General features: G+C 39.3%; 1 protein-coding gene across 6 annotated transcripts in view; it reads right to left on the reverse strand.

The window, feature by feature from the left end:
- Nucleotides 1-3,302, reverse strand: part of ZNF684 (zinc finger protein 684) — a 39,475-nt gene extending 36,173 nt beyond the window's left edge. For 2 of the 6 annotated variants that reach the window (XM_055082749.1, XM_055082737.1), the window contains exon 1: nt 1,759-1,778. Coding sequence is in view for 3 of the 6 variants with exons in the window: in XM_055082746.1 (XP_054938721.1) it covers nt 1,759-1,773 (15 nt within the window). In the remaining 3 variants the exon portion in view is untranslated. Of the gene's footprint in view, nt 1-1,758; nt 1,797-2,157; nt 2,471-3,177 lie in introns of those variants that run through there. The other 4 variants (XM_055082746.1, XM_028485752.2, XM_028485747.2 and 1 more) reach the window with 4 other exon arrangements.
- Between the last annotated feature and the right edge of the window lie 11,860 nt (nt 3,303-15,162).

The following is a 15,162-nucleotide window of genomic DNA, read 5'->3' on the forward strand; positions in this document are numbered from 1 at the left end:
ATTCAAAAAGATACATGCACCCCTATGTTCACAGCAGCACTATTCACAATAGCCAAAACATGGAAACAACCTAAATGTCCATCAACAGATGAATGGATAAAGAAGATATGGTACATACATACAATGGAATATTACTCAGCCATAAAAAAAGAATGAAATAATGCCATTGGCAGCAACATGGATGCAACTAGAGATTATCATACTAAGGGAAGTCAGTCAGAAAGAGAAAGCCTAATACCATATATCACTTATATGTGGAATCTAAAATATGGCACAAATGAGCCTATCTACAAATCAGAAACTGACTCACAGACATAGAGAACAGACATGTGGTTGCCAATGGGGAGGAGGGGAGGGAGAGGGATGGACTGGTAGTTTATGGTTGATAGATGCAAACTATTACATTTAGAATGGATAAACAACAAGGTCCTAACGTATAGCACGGGGAACTATATTCAATATCCTGTGATAAACCAAAATGGAAAAGAATATGAGAAAAGCATGTCTCTATGTGTATAACTGAGTCACTTTGCTGTACAGCGGACATTGGCACAACATTGTAAATCAACTCTACTTCAATTTAAAAAAATGGAGAACTCATTATTGAAAAGTTATGAATTCTCTCCAAATTAATCTAAAAGTGTAATGCAATCACAATAAAAATACCTAACACACCCCCTTATGGACCTTGACAACCTGATTTTTAAATTCACATGGAAGAGAAAATGCTGAAGAATTGTTGGAGACTCTGGAAAAGGAGCAAGGTTTACTTATGGATACAGGTGAATATTAAAAAGGATATGTACCTGGACTTACAAATTGAGTTCATATAGCACTTCTTGGCACTATGTTCTCTGCTTATTCTAGGGAACACTCTAAGAAAGTCACAGGAGGGACTTCCCTGGTGGCACACTGGTTAGGACTCCACACTCCCAGTACAGGGGGCCTGGATTCAATCCCCAGGCAGGGAACTAGATCCCAAATGCATGCCTCAACTAAAAGTTTGCATGCCACAACCAAGGAGCAGGCGAGCCACAACTAAGGAGCCCGCTTGCTGCAACTAAGACCTGATGCAACCAAATAAATAAATTTTAAAAAATAAATTAAAAAAAAGAAAGTCATAGGAAAACTGATGTTATATTTATCACAGGATTGTTACTGTCAATATTGTTTCTAACACTATCTCTATGAAAACCCATTGTGGGAATCCCCTGGTGGGCCGGTGGTTAGGACTCGGCACTCTCACTGCTTGGGCGCGGGTTCAATCCCTGGTTGGGGAAGTAAGATTCCACAAGCCTCGGGGTGCGGCAAAAAAAAAAAAAAAGAAAACCCATTGTAAGATATTTTCTTTGGAGAATTGTGCCAGGAAAAAATTTACTTATCCGGGGAATTGTTCTGCTTTATTATCAAGGACAAAGCCAGTACTTTAAAAGGTTGGTTATCCATTTTCTATGATCACCAGAAATACTGGGTATACATATGCAGCTCCAACTAAGTGCAGACCCTATAATCTGGATATCAACTTAGCACTTTTGGACCTGATCTATTCAATTTATGTTTTCCCTGACTATACATTTCCTTTTTATTATGTGGATGTTTTTTTTTTTTGGCTGCGCCGCACGGCATGCAGGATCTTAGCTCCTCGATGGAACCCGCGCCCCCTGCAGTGGAAGCACGGAGTCTTAACCACTGGACCGCCCGGGAAGTCCCTATATGGATTTTTAAAGAGATTTAAATAGCAATAAATGGATGCCTTACCTCTAAGTTGACCATTTCTGCAGCTCTTACACAGAGATCTATGAAGTAGAAATGGGGAAGAGAGTAAAGACATGAGAAACACCAGGACTGCAGTGTAGAACCCTGCTCTATGAAAACAGAAGCACACACACTGCAGTCTCAGAAAATGCCACCAGTGGGAGAACGACATTTCTAGCAAGTCAGAAAAGTCTACATTTTATAAGCAATGATCTCTGTGTTATTAATATATGGAGCTTAGATAAGTATCTTGTACATTTCTGTCCTACAGACCTAACAGCAAGTCGTTAACCTTTAAACCAGTGACTTTTTTTTTCTCCCAGAAATGTATCCTAAGTAAATACAAATACTTGTATCCTAAGTAAAAAATGAATGAGTTAAAAGGATAACTAAAAGCCTGACCTCCGAAGCTCAGTATCTTTAGAAGTCATTCCTTCCTGTGATTCTCTGGTCTCTGTTCTGTAGCTGGAGTAAGAGATCACAAATAGGTTTCTTGAGAAGGCTGGATCCAGGGACCCGGCGTTGGGGGGCGGGGCGGATTTTTTTTTAAGCTGGAGTCTTCAGTTTAGACTCTAAATCTGTTTCTCCCTCTCCCTCCTCCTCCCCCTCGGAATTCACCATCTCCTATGAGCCCAGTCTAGGCTTTTTGAAATTCCAGCCAGCACTGCTAGAGCCCTAGAAAAGCTAAAATGTGCAAGATGGACTCCTAGCTTTATTTCGTCTTCACTGGAAAATCTGAAGATTCACCAAGAGATCCTTAAAAAAAAAAAAAAAGACACACCGAATTTTACTCATCATACATTACTCAAATATTTCAAAAGGAAAATATGTCCAACGCTTTGTTTTGCAGGTTTTTTTAATCTTGCGAAAAAAATGAAATTTGAAGAAAACTCATCTGGATTTGAATCTCAGATCTTCTACTATACTAAACTGTTTGAGTCTAGGCAAGTTAACTTCACCTCTCTCAGCTTCAGTTAATTCATATGCAAAATGGAGAATATTTACTTCGGATGATTGTTGTGAGAATACCCTAAGATGCATCGAAGTTTCTCTAGAAACACTTTATTCCTAGATCCCTTAACATGGTTTTAAATGGTTCTGGTACGGCCAACTGTGCTCCTGTAATCAGGGAAGGTGTAGTTTGATGCACAGACTTCTACACTGTGTCCTTTACTTACAAGGGCAGGAATGCAAACTGAGATTGCTCTAGCCCCACCCGGGATCTAGGAACCCTCTGAGTGGCGGTAGGGTCCTTCTCTTGCTTTCTCTGAACTACTCCAGAATTGGACAGGACCCACACCCCAAACACGAAGTCACCGCACGTGAGAGTTTTAAGGTTTTATTTTCAGTTCGGTAAGCCAATAAACCGGTCCCTTTCTTCCCGCCCTTCCCTTATGTCCCCCAAGTTCTGCAGAGTCATACCTGCCAGTCTTTCACTGCCACACTCCCAGCTCCGACTCTAAGCTGGAGATCAGGTTACGGAGATCTCCCAGATCTGGGAGAAACCCCCACTCTCACTTCACACAGTGCTTGTTGGAAAATTACAGACTACAGGCTACTGCCCCACTGCGCGTGTGCGGAAGTAACTACCCAGAGATTCCCAGGCTCCCCCGCGGTGCAGGCTATTCATCGGGCACTACATTTCCCATAAGACCCGTGGAGCTCGTTTCCGGAATGCGTCACATGCTTCTGACTCTGTGGGGAGATTCCTGGGTTAGTACTCTGAGGCCGCTTGGAAAGACAGGGTCATTTATAAAAGGGAGATGTATATATCCTTTTTGTTTAAAATGATAGACATCATTTTAAACAAAAAGGATATACATGGACATACATACACTACCAAATGTAAAATAGATAGCTAGTGGGAAGCAGCTGCATAGCACAGGGAGATCAGCTCGGTGCTTTGTGACCACCTACCTAGAGGGGTGGGATAGGGAGGGTGGGAGGGAGATGCAAGAGGGAGGAGATATGGGGATATATGTATACATGTAGCTGATTCACTTTGTTATACAGCAGAAACTAACACAGCATTGTAAAGCAATTATGCTCCAATAAAGATGTTCAAAAAAAGGGGAGGGGAGGCAGAGTCGATAGGTACAGATGCAGACAGGTGGACAGATTTGGTGGTGGGAGAATGAGGATGTCCTCACCTGAGTGCTTCTATTTTCTCAGTGAAATAGGAAACTCAAAGTGAAGATAGGGAGAAGGTATTAAAGTTTTGAGGAAAGAAAATACTGTATTACATTGATTCTAATACTTTTTCATATTTCAACATCTGTGAAATTGCTGTCTTACAAATGATGGCAGTTTAATTGGCAGCATTTTTTTTCTTTCTTAGTAATATGTAAAATAATGATGTATCTTATTATCAATGGCATCTGAGATCCTAATGTTATTTAGGAATGGGGAGAGTGAATGGGTTACAGAAATGTAGTACTATTGCCTGGCAACATTAAGAGCCCACTTGATATTAGTAGCCCTTAACTTTACTGGCATTTTCAATGTCATAAAGATATTTTTATATCTCATCTTTAAAAAGTCCTTTCTTGACATGTAGCTCACTTGAGCAATTGCTCTATTTCCTAGCTTTCTATCATAGAATAATTTTCTCTAAAGAGTTGCTTCTTGTTGCTGCCTACATTTTCTCACTTCCAGCTGTCTCCTCAGTCCATTCTAATTGGCTTCTTGACCATAACTACACTTCTAAAACTGCTCTTGTCAAGTTACCAATGAAATGCCAGTTGAAAAACTAAATGGACTTTCTTAGTCCTCATCATATTTGACCTCAATGGCATTTAAGAAAATTGAAATACTTCCTTATTTTGGCTTCTAGAACATCTCACAAAAGATCATTTCTCCCACCTCACTAACACTACTTCTTTATTTTCTTTACTGAATACTCTCCCTCTGTCCTGCCTCCAAATGTTGGAATATTCAAGGGTTTGGCCTTGGGCCTTTTCTTTCTGAAGTTTTTCTCAAATGGTCTTATTCAGTCTCATGGCTTTAAATACCATTTATTTGACGTTGACTGAGAAATCTATATCTCCAGCCCTCATCTCTCCCCTGAATTTCTGACCCCTAATTCCTTATGCCTACCTGAAATCTCCCCTTCGAGAGGCTTAAAAGCCACCTCCAACTTCACAGGTTCAAATCAAATATTTAGGAGCCATCCTTGATTTCTCTTCTTCCTTTTTCCTGTCTTTCTCTCATAGTATATATGTTCTATGAGGGCATATATTTTACTCGTTTTTGTGATACTGTGATTTATAATAAGAAATATGTATTTGGCCTTCATCCCTTATTCTGGCTCAGAGCTCCTAAAACTCTTGGAATTCCCTAAGTGATGAGAATGAGCATGGTGTCTTTTGTTATGTTAATGAGATGACTTTTGGACTGCACCTAAGGATGGGGGCTGATTGCCAGGAAAACCAAACCATGTGATTAGAGGGTTGGAACTTTCAGTCCCATGCCTCCTAACCTCTGGGGAGGCGAAAGAGGCTGGAGGTTGAATCAATAGCCAATGGCCAATGATTTAATCAATCATGGCTATGTAATAAAAACCCAAAAAATGGGGTTCAGAGAGCTTCTGGGTTGGTGAACACGTGGAGGTGTGGGGAGAGTGATGTGCCCAGAGATGGCGTGGAAGATCTGCGCCCTTTTTCCATACCTTGCCTTATGCATCTCTTTCATATGGCTGCTCTTGAGTTATATCCTTTAGTAATAAACTGGTAGTCTAGTAAGTAAAATGTTTCTCTGAGTTCTGTGAGCCACTCTAGTAAACTAATCAAACCCAAGGAGGGGGTTGTTGGAACCTCCAATCTATAGCCAGTAGGTCAGAAGCACAGGTAGACAACCAGGACTTGCAATTGGCATCTGAAGTGGAGCCAGACAGGCAGTCTTAGAGGACTGAACCCTTAACATGCGAGACCTGACATTATTGCCAGGTAGATAGTGGCAGAATTGAGTTGAACTATACGACACTCAGCTGATGTCTGAGAATTGCTTGGTGATGGGGAAATAAAACCACACGTTGGAATTGATGTGAGTAGAATTTTAGTTTTGTCTATGACTATATCTCCAGAGCCTGACACATAATAGGTGCTAAATAAAGATTTATGAATACTGAATGAATGTGAAACTGTCTATAGTTTCATGTCCATAAGTGCAACCTGTCTGGCTAGGGTCTTGAATCTATAGATCAATTTGGGGAAAACTGACATCTTAACAATATTGAGTTTTCCAATCCATGAGCATGGTATATCTCATCATTTATTTAAGTCTACTTTAATTTCTCTCAGCAGTGTTTTCTAGTTTTCAGTGTACAACTCTTGCATATTTTTTGGTCAGATTTATCCCTAAATATTTCATAATTTTGATATTATAAATTGTATTTTTGAATTTCCATTACCAATTGTTTGTTGTGACTATGTAGAAATACAATTTATTTGTGAATGTTGATCTGTTAGCTTTTTCAAAGTTTCCATGGGATTTCTTAAATAGATAATCATGTTATGTGCAAATAAAAAGTTTCATTTCTTCCTCCTCAATCTGGATGCCTTTTTTCAATTTTCCTTAACTTATTGCATTGGAAATAAGTTATCCACCACTACAATGATGACTAGAAATGGTGACAGATGACATAACTGCCTTTTTTCTGAACTAAGGGGAAAAACATTGTATTTCACCATTAAGTGTAATGTTAACTGTAGGTTTCTTGTAGATGCCCTTCATAAGATTGAGGAAGTTCCCTTTTAGTTTTAGTTTTTCAAGAGTTTTTCTGAAGAACAGATGCTGTATTTTCTCAAAAAAATTTTTGTATCTATTGAGATTATCATGTTTTTTCATTTTTAGTATATTAATATGGTGAATTACATTGATACATTTAATGTTAAACCAATCTTGCATTCCTGGCATAAACCTCATTTGGTCATGTCCTTTTTCTGTATTGTTGGATTCTGTTTGCTAAAATTTTGTTTAAAATCTTTGCATTTATGTTCATAGGGTATACTGGTCTACCAGTAATTTGTGGTCTGGGTATCAGAGTAACGCTGGCATCATTGAATGAGTAGGGAAGTTTCCCTCCTCTTCCATTTTCTGGAAGTTTGTGTACACTTTAGTATTATTTCTTCTTTAAATATTGGGTAGAATTCAGCAGTAAAGTCATCTGGACCTGGAGTTTTCTTTGTGGGAAGGTTTTAAACTACAAAGTCAATCTCTTTATTAGATATAGGGCTATTCAGGTTACAAATTTTCTTCTTGAGAGCTTTGGTAGTTTGTATCTTTCAAGGAATTTTTCTGTATCATCTAAGCGGTCAAATGTATTGGCATAAAGTTGTTCATTATATTCTCTTATTATTCTTTTATTACTTTTAAAAATATTTATTTATTTTTTGGCTGCGTCGGGTCTTAGTTGCATCACACGGGATCTTTCGTTCTGGTGCACGGGCTCTTTGTTGTGGTGTGCAGGCTTCTCTCTAGTTGTGGCGCACAGGCTCATTAGTTGCAGCGCGCGGGCTCTCTAGTTGTGGCACGTGGGCTCATTAGTTGCAGTGCACGGGCTCTCTAGCTGTGGTGCGTGGGCTCCAGAGCGCATGAGCTCTGTAGTTTCAGCACGCAGGCTCACCTCGTTGTGGCGCACGGGCTCAGTAGTTGCGGCGCGCAGGTTTAGTTGCCCCGTGGCATGTGGGATCTTAGTTCCCCAACCAGGGATTGAACCAGTGTCCCTTGCATTGCAAGACGGATTCTTAACCACTGGACCACCAGGGAAGTCTCATCTTATTATTATTTTAATATCTATACTATTTGTAGTACTATCACCTCATTCCTGATATTGGTCATGTGTCTTCCCTCTTTTGGGCTCTCTAGTTGTGGCACGTGGGCTCATTAGTTGCAGTGCACGGGCTCTCTAGCTGTGGTGCGTGGGCTCCAGAGCGCATGAGCTCTGTAGTTTCAGCACGCAGGCTCACCTCGTTGTGGCGCACGGGCTCAGTAGTTGCGGCGCGCAGGTTTAGTTGCCCCGTGGCATGTGGGATCTTAGTTCCCCAACCAGGGATTGAACCAGTGTCCCTTGCATTGCAAGACGGATTCTTAACCACTGGACCACCAGGGAAGTCTCATCTTATTATTATTTTAATATCTATACTATTTGTAGTACTATCACCTCATTCCTGATATTGGTCATGTGTCTTCCCTCTTTTTTTTTTTTCCTGATTGCTCTGGTTAGAACTTATCAATTTTATTGATCTCAGAACAAGCTTTTTATTTTTCTCTATTATCTGTTTTCTATTTCATTGATTTCAGCTCCAATGTTTATTTCATTTTTATGCTTTCTTTGAATTTCATTTTCTCTCCTTTTGTTGGTTTAAGGTGGAAACTGAGGTCAGTAATTTGAGATCTTTCTTCTTTTCCAGTTAGTGGCATTAGTGGTATCAATTTCCCTGTAATATACTGCATCCCACACATTTTTGTATATTGTTTTCATTTTCAGTCTAATCTAAATAATTTCTGGGACTTCCCTGGCAGTCCAGTGGTTAAGATGCCACACTTCCACTGCAGGGGGCATGGGTTTGAACCTGGATTGGGGAACTAAGTTCCCATATGCTGCACGTGGCGCGGCCAAAAAAAAAAAATCTACTAATTTCTCTTTTTGTGATTTTTTTTTTTTTTTTTTTGGCCACATTGTGCAGCTTGAGATCTTAGTTGCCCAGTCAGGGATTGAACCCAGGCCCTTGGCAGTGAAAGCATGGAGTCCTAACCACTGGACCAGCAAGGAATTCCCTGTGATTTCTTTATTGACTCATAGGTCACTTAAGTGTGTTATTTAGTTTGCACATATGTTTTTATTGTTCAGATATTCAGATACCTGTCATCAAGCTCTAACTTAATTCCATTGTCATCAGAGAGCATACTTTGTATGACTTTCATCCACATAAATTTATTCAGACTTGTTTTATGGTCCAGAAGTTTATCTTGATAAACATTCTATGTCCATTTGAAAAAAATGTGTATTCTGCTTTTGTTGGGAGGAGTGTTGTATAAGTGGTAATTAGGTCAAATGGTTGATAGTGTTAACTCTTCTATATTTCTACTAGTTTTGTCCTCATCATTTATAGAGAGGAGTATTGGAATATCACACTTTAATTGTGGGCTTGCCTAGTCTATTTCTCCTTGTATTTCTATCAGTTTTTGCCTCATGTATTTTGATATTCTGTTTTAGATACCTAAACACTTAGGACTGCTATGATCTCCTAATGAATTGACCCTTTTATTGTTAAGTGCCCCTCTTTATCCCTGGTGTATTATTAGGATTCAATCCAGAGACAGAAACCACAAAGTATTTTGAACAAGGAACATTTAATATAAAGAATTATTAATAGGGAATTGGTGTACTGGGAAGTGGGGAATAAAAAGCACTCTAAAGAATACCCTGGAGCTGGGGAGGGTACCCTCAAAAGAAATAAACTTGGAGGGGGAGACTCTTCCCCAAGGCTGGGATTCAGGTGAGGATATGTTTGAAACCCATCAAATGACCAAGTTTCCTGAGTTGTTACAGGCCACAGCTGGTGTGCAATTGACAACCCAAGATTGTTGAGTAAAGAATCACTGGCTAGAATGCTGACGAAATTTGCTAGGAAACTGCCTGCGGGGTTATAGTTGACATGCTGGAAAGCCAGCTGAAACATGGACTGGACTAACAGGAAAGCCTCCCAGAAGCTGCCTGAGAAGAGGGTGGTGGTTGTTGACTCACTGGAAAGCTGTCACTAGTTAAAGGCTGGGAAGTGAGTTGGGGCACATGTGGAACTCATTAGCTGCCCTTGGGAATGCTGCTGAACCTGTGGGATGAAGCCATTCACAGGGAGGTGCTGCTTGCCTCTTAAAAATGCTTGAGATGGGGTGTGTGCAAGAAGTTGTCCATGAGGAGGTAAGACCAGATGCTTTGGGAAACTTCTGGAAGGGGTTGGAGGTGGGGAAACTAGGGAGGTACCACTTGCTGCTGCCTGCCAGGGAGCTACCAAAAACAAACAAAACTCTGAGCCCAACCAGATAAACACACTGGAACTAGGAAAGAAAACCTCTTCTGTATTAGGATTCTCCAGAGAAACAACCAATGGGGGATACACATCACACACACACACACACACACACACACACACACACAGCTGACCGTTGAACAATTAGGGGGTTAGGGGCAACAACCCTTCGAGAAGTAAAAAATTTGCATGTAACTTTACACCAGCCCTCTTTATCCAGGGTTCTGCATCCTTGAATTCAACCAACCAAGACTGTGTAGTACGTATTGAAAAAAATCCAGGTATAAGTGGATCCATGTGGTTTAAATCGATGCATATATATGAGAGACAGAGAGAGAAAGATGAACTATAGGAATTGGTTCAAGTGGTTATGGAGGCTAAGAAGTTCCCCAGTCTGCTGTCTGCAAGCTGGAGAACCAGTAAAGTCAGTGTGAATAATTCAGTCTCAGTTTGAATGCCCATGAACCAAGGGAGCCAATCAATGGTGTAACACCTAGTCTGAGGCCAAAGGCCTGAGAACTAGAGTAGAGTGGGCACACTAGTGTAAGTCCTGGAGTACCAGGTGCTCCAGTGTCTGAGGGCAGAGGATGGATGCCCCGGTACAAGAAGAGAGCAAGAAATTGCCCTTTCTTTATCTTTTTTTGTTCTGTTCTGACCCTCAACAGATAATAGCTGCCATTGGTGAGGGCAGATCTTCCTTACTAGTCAGCACCCTGTATCATATGCTAATCTCTTCTGGAAACACTCTCACAGACATATCCATAAATAATGTTTTTTTTCCAGCTATCTGGGCATCCCTTAGCCTACTCAAGTGGACACAGAAAATTAACCATCACATCTTCCTCCTCCAGTGCACCTCCAGCACCTTGTACTGACAAAGTTTCTTTTGAGTAGTGTTAACATGGTATCGTTTTCCATTCTTTGAGTTTTAACCTTTTACTGTCTTTATATTTAAAGTAAGTTTCTTTTAGGAAGCTTATATTGGGGTTTTTCTTTTTTATACAATCTGACAATCACTGCCTTTTAATTGAGGTCCTCAGAACATTTACACTTAATATGATTGATATGACTGGTTTAAACCTTCCATCTTACTGTGTTTTTTTTTAAACTAATTGTTTTTTTATTTCTCCATCTGTTCTTTATTCCTTTTCCCCCACCTTCCATTGGATTAAAATTTTTAATGATTTCATTTTAATCTACTGTGTTGGCTTATTAGCTATATATCTTTATTTTGTCTCTTTAGTGGTTGCTTTAAGGTTTATAGTATACATTTTTAACTTATCACAGACTACTTTTCAAGGTATATTATACCACTTCACTTACCAGAATATAAGAACTCTATAACATATAATGTTATATGTCAATTATATCTCAATTTTTAAAATGGCTTTAAAAAAAAAGAACTTTACAACAGTAAACTTTCATTTCTCTCTTCCTGGTTTTTGTGCTATTGTCATACTTCTAAGTAGATTATAAATCCCAGAAAATACTCTATTATCATTACTTTAAAAAGGCAAGTTACCTTTTAAAGAGATTTAAATAATTTTTAAAGTGTTTTATATTTTCTCATGTAGTTACCATTTCCTGTGGGCTTCTTTCCTTTGTGTATATCCAGATCCTTTACATCCAGATTTCCACCTGGTATCATTTTCCTTCTGCTTGAAGGACTTCCTATAACATTACTTCTACATAGGCCTGCTTGTGATGAATTCCTTCAACTTCTGTATGTGAGTATGTCTTTATTTCACTTTCATTTTTGAAAAATATTTTCACAGCACAAAGAATTCTAGGTTGCAGTTTTTATTTTCAGGACTTTAAAGATATTACTCCACTCCTTTTTGTGGCTTCTATCATTTCCAACAAGCAATCTGCTATCATCTTTATTTTTTTTCCCCTCTGGCTGCTTTTAAGATTTTCTCATTATCACTGGCTTTAAGCAATTTGATTATTATGTGCCTTCGTTTAATTTTCTCCATGTTTCTTGGGCATAGAGGTCATTGAGCTTCTTGGATCTGTGGGTTTAGAGTTTTCATTAAATCTGGAAAAGGTTTCATCATTATTTCTTCAAATACTTTTTCTGTCCTTCCTCCCTTCCCTTCCTTTGTGGACTACAATTACATATATATTAGACTATCACTTAAAGTTTTCCCATAGCTAATTGATGTTCTGTTTTTTCCTTTTCAGTACTTTTTTTCTCTCTGTTTCATTTTGGATGCTTTCTATTGCTATGTCTGCAAGTCCACTAATCTTTTCTTTTACAATGTCAAATCTGTCATTAATCCCATCCAGTGTATTTTTCATCTCACACATTGCATTTTTCATCTCTAGAAGTTCAATTTGGGTATTTTTAAAAAATCTTAAGTCAATTATCATCAAGGTCTATTAAAACAGAGGATCCATGTCATTAATGACTACTCTAGACTTCTGAGAATTATGACTTCCAGTTTCAAAGGCTAATATGTCTAAAATTAAACAAAAGAGAGGTTAAGAAGTGGTCCAGAAAACACTGATCTTGATCACTCAATGTAACATTTTCAAGTTTTAGAAAACTGAGACAGTGACAGATGAAACAATTACATCTCTAAGTAGGAGTCCAGAGAGTATGTTAGGAGAGAATTTACATTATTATGTTCATAATGCAGCTAATGAACCATGAGATTAAAAGATAAAAAGCACTTCTATTAGTTTTTTTGAACATAAGTCTAAAAAAGAAATATACCCATAGCTACTGAGTGACTTTCATGTTAAACATCCTTGACCCGTTTTTCCATGAATACCAGTTTTACACATTTCACTCTACTCAAGGTACTAATGAGATTACTTTCTTAGATATTGTCTCTTTTATGGAGTTAGAAACATTCATTAAAATGTTCTCCCCAAATTTCACATTTAAGAGTTTCTCTGTATTTCAGTGTATAAAAACAGTGTAGAATGGTGGTTACCTGGGGCTGGGGCTGGGGCTGGGGCTAGGGGTGGGGATTGGGTGGCTATAGTTAAACAGTACAAATATACAACTAGTAGATAAATAAGTTCTGGAGATCTGATGCACAACATAATGATTATAGTCAACAATACTGTATTATAAACTTAAAAGTTGCTAACAGACTAGGTCTTAACTGTTCTCAACACAAAAAAGAAATGATAATTATGTGATGCAATAAAGATGTTAGTTAACGCTACCTTGGAATCATACAGCAATATATAAATGCACCCAAAAAAAGGTGTTTCTCTGGCTCTATTGATTCTCTTTTTAATTTATACCATTGAAAAAGCCCTTACCACACTGGTTAACAAAGCAAGTAATTTTCCTTTGAATGAAACTCTTACCTTCATTTTTATAGACTCTCCGTGTAACGAATATGAATTGTGTTACAACTGAAGCCTTTACTGTATGTATGACATTTAAACAGTTTCTCCCTTGTGTGAATTCTCTCATTATAGTAAAGACCTATGCTCTGTTTGTCCTCACCACATTCATCACATTTAAATGGTTTGTGTGGGACATCCCTGGTGGCGCAGTGGTTAAGAATCCGCCTGCCAGTGCAGGGGACACGGGTTCGAGCCCTAGTCCAGGAAGATCCCACATGCCGCGGAGCAGCTAAGCCCGTTGCACCACAACTACTGAGCCTGCACTCTAGATCCCGCGAGCCACAACTACTGAGCCCGCGCTCTAGATCCCGCGAGCCACAACTACTGAAGCCTACACGCCTAGAGCCCGTGCTCCGCAACAAGAGAAGCCACTGCAATGAGAAGCCCACGCACCGCAACAGTAGCCCCTGCTTGCTGCAACTAGAGGAAAGCCCGTGGGCAGCAACAAAGACCCAACGCAGCCAAAAATAAAATAAGTAAATTTTAAATAAATAAATAAATAAATGGTTTGTGTGGACTTTCTTATGGGCTCAATACTCAGGTGAAGCATCTACCACACTTGCTATGCTTAAAACATTTATTCCCTGGTGGAAAAGGAGAAAATCAGGGAACAGTGAAATTTGGGGACATGAAAAATAAAATCACTGAACAAAAAACTTCAATGCTGGAAAAATTCAGGAATCTTAATTAGTTAACCAGATAACCAGTTCAAAGAATTCTTAGAATGTAAAGATAAAAAATAAAAAGAGTGAAATACGAGAGAAAGATAACAGATATAGAAGGCAGGTCAAGGAAATTTAGTGTACATATCAAAGCAGTTCAGAAGGAGACAAGAGAGTAGAGAGATAATACTCAAAAAATATTTTCTAAGTTGAAAACCAGAACAAACACTTTTCTCAGTATTAAGAGAAAATGACAAAGAGAATAAAACAATAAGAAAAAATTAGGAGATATAGAAAGTATATATAATAGAAATACACATAAAAGTATTCCATAAAGAGAAAATAAGACAGAGAAGCAATAACCAAAGAAATAATAGTTGAAAAAATTTAAGAGAGTACTTTCTTCCTTACAATTTAATTTTTTTGGATTTTTAAATAATGAACATGTATTATTTAATCGGAAAAATCCACCATAAAGGAAATTTAAAGACATGCAATAAACTGGATTTTAAGAATCATTTAAAAAGACTAAAATCTCCATTAAAAATGGGCAGTAAAACAAAACAAAACAAAAAAAGGGCAGTAGACTTCCCTTGCGGTCCAGTGGTTAGGACTCTGCGCTTCCACTGCAGGAGGCACGGGTTCCATACCTGGTCAGGGAACTAAGATCCCGCATGCCACGCAGGGTGGCCAAAAAAAAAAAGAAAGAAAATAGGCAGTGAATATCAGCAATTCATAAAAGAAGTACAAATTATCAACACATAAAGGACAGATACTCATCTTCCTAGATTATCTGAGTAGTGCAAATTAAAATATTAAGGCTGGACTTCCCTGGTAGCGCAGTGGTTAAGAATCCGCCTGCCAATGCAGGGGACACGGGTTCGAGCCGTGGTCCGATCCCACATGCTGCAGAGCAACTAAGCCTGTGCACCACAACTACTGAAGCCTGCAAGCCTAGAGCCCATGCTCCTCAACAAGAGAAGCCACCGCAGTGAGAAGCCCATGTACTGCAACCAAGAGTAGCCCCTGCTCGCCACAACTAGAGAAAGCCCGCGCGAAGCAACGAAGACGCAATGCAGCCAAAAATAAATAAATAAGTGAATAAATAAATAAATAAAATATTAAGACTAAGATATCAATTATCTCAGCTTGGCATCATTTAAAAAGAATTATAGGGCTTCCCTGGTGGTGCAACGGTTGCGAGTCCGCCTGCCGATGCAGGGACACGGGTTCGTGCCCCGGTCCGGGAGGCTCCCACATGCCGCGGAGCGGCTGGGCCCGTGAGCCATGGCCGCTGTGCCTGCGCGTCCGGAGCCTGTGCTCCGCAACGGGAGAGGCCACAAGAG

Source organism: Physeter macrocephalus, chromosome 3 (genome assembly GCF_002837175.3).
Source record: "Physeter macrocephalus isolate SW-GA chromosome 3, ASM283717v5, whole genome shotgun sequence".
Lineage (NCBI taxonomy): Eukaryota > Metazoa > Chordata > Mammalia > Artiodactyla > Physeteridae > Physeter > Physeter macrocephalus.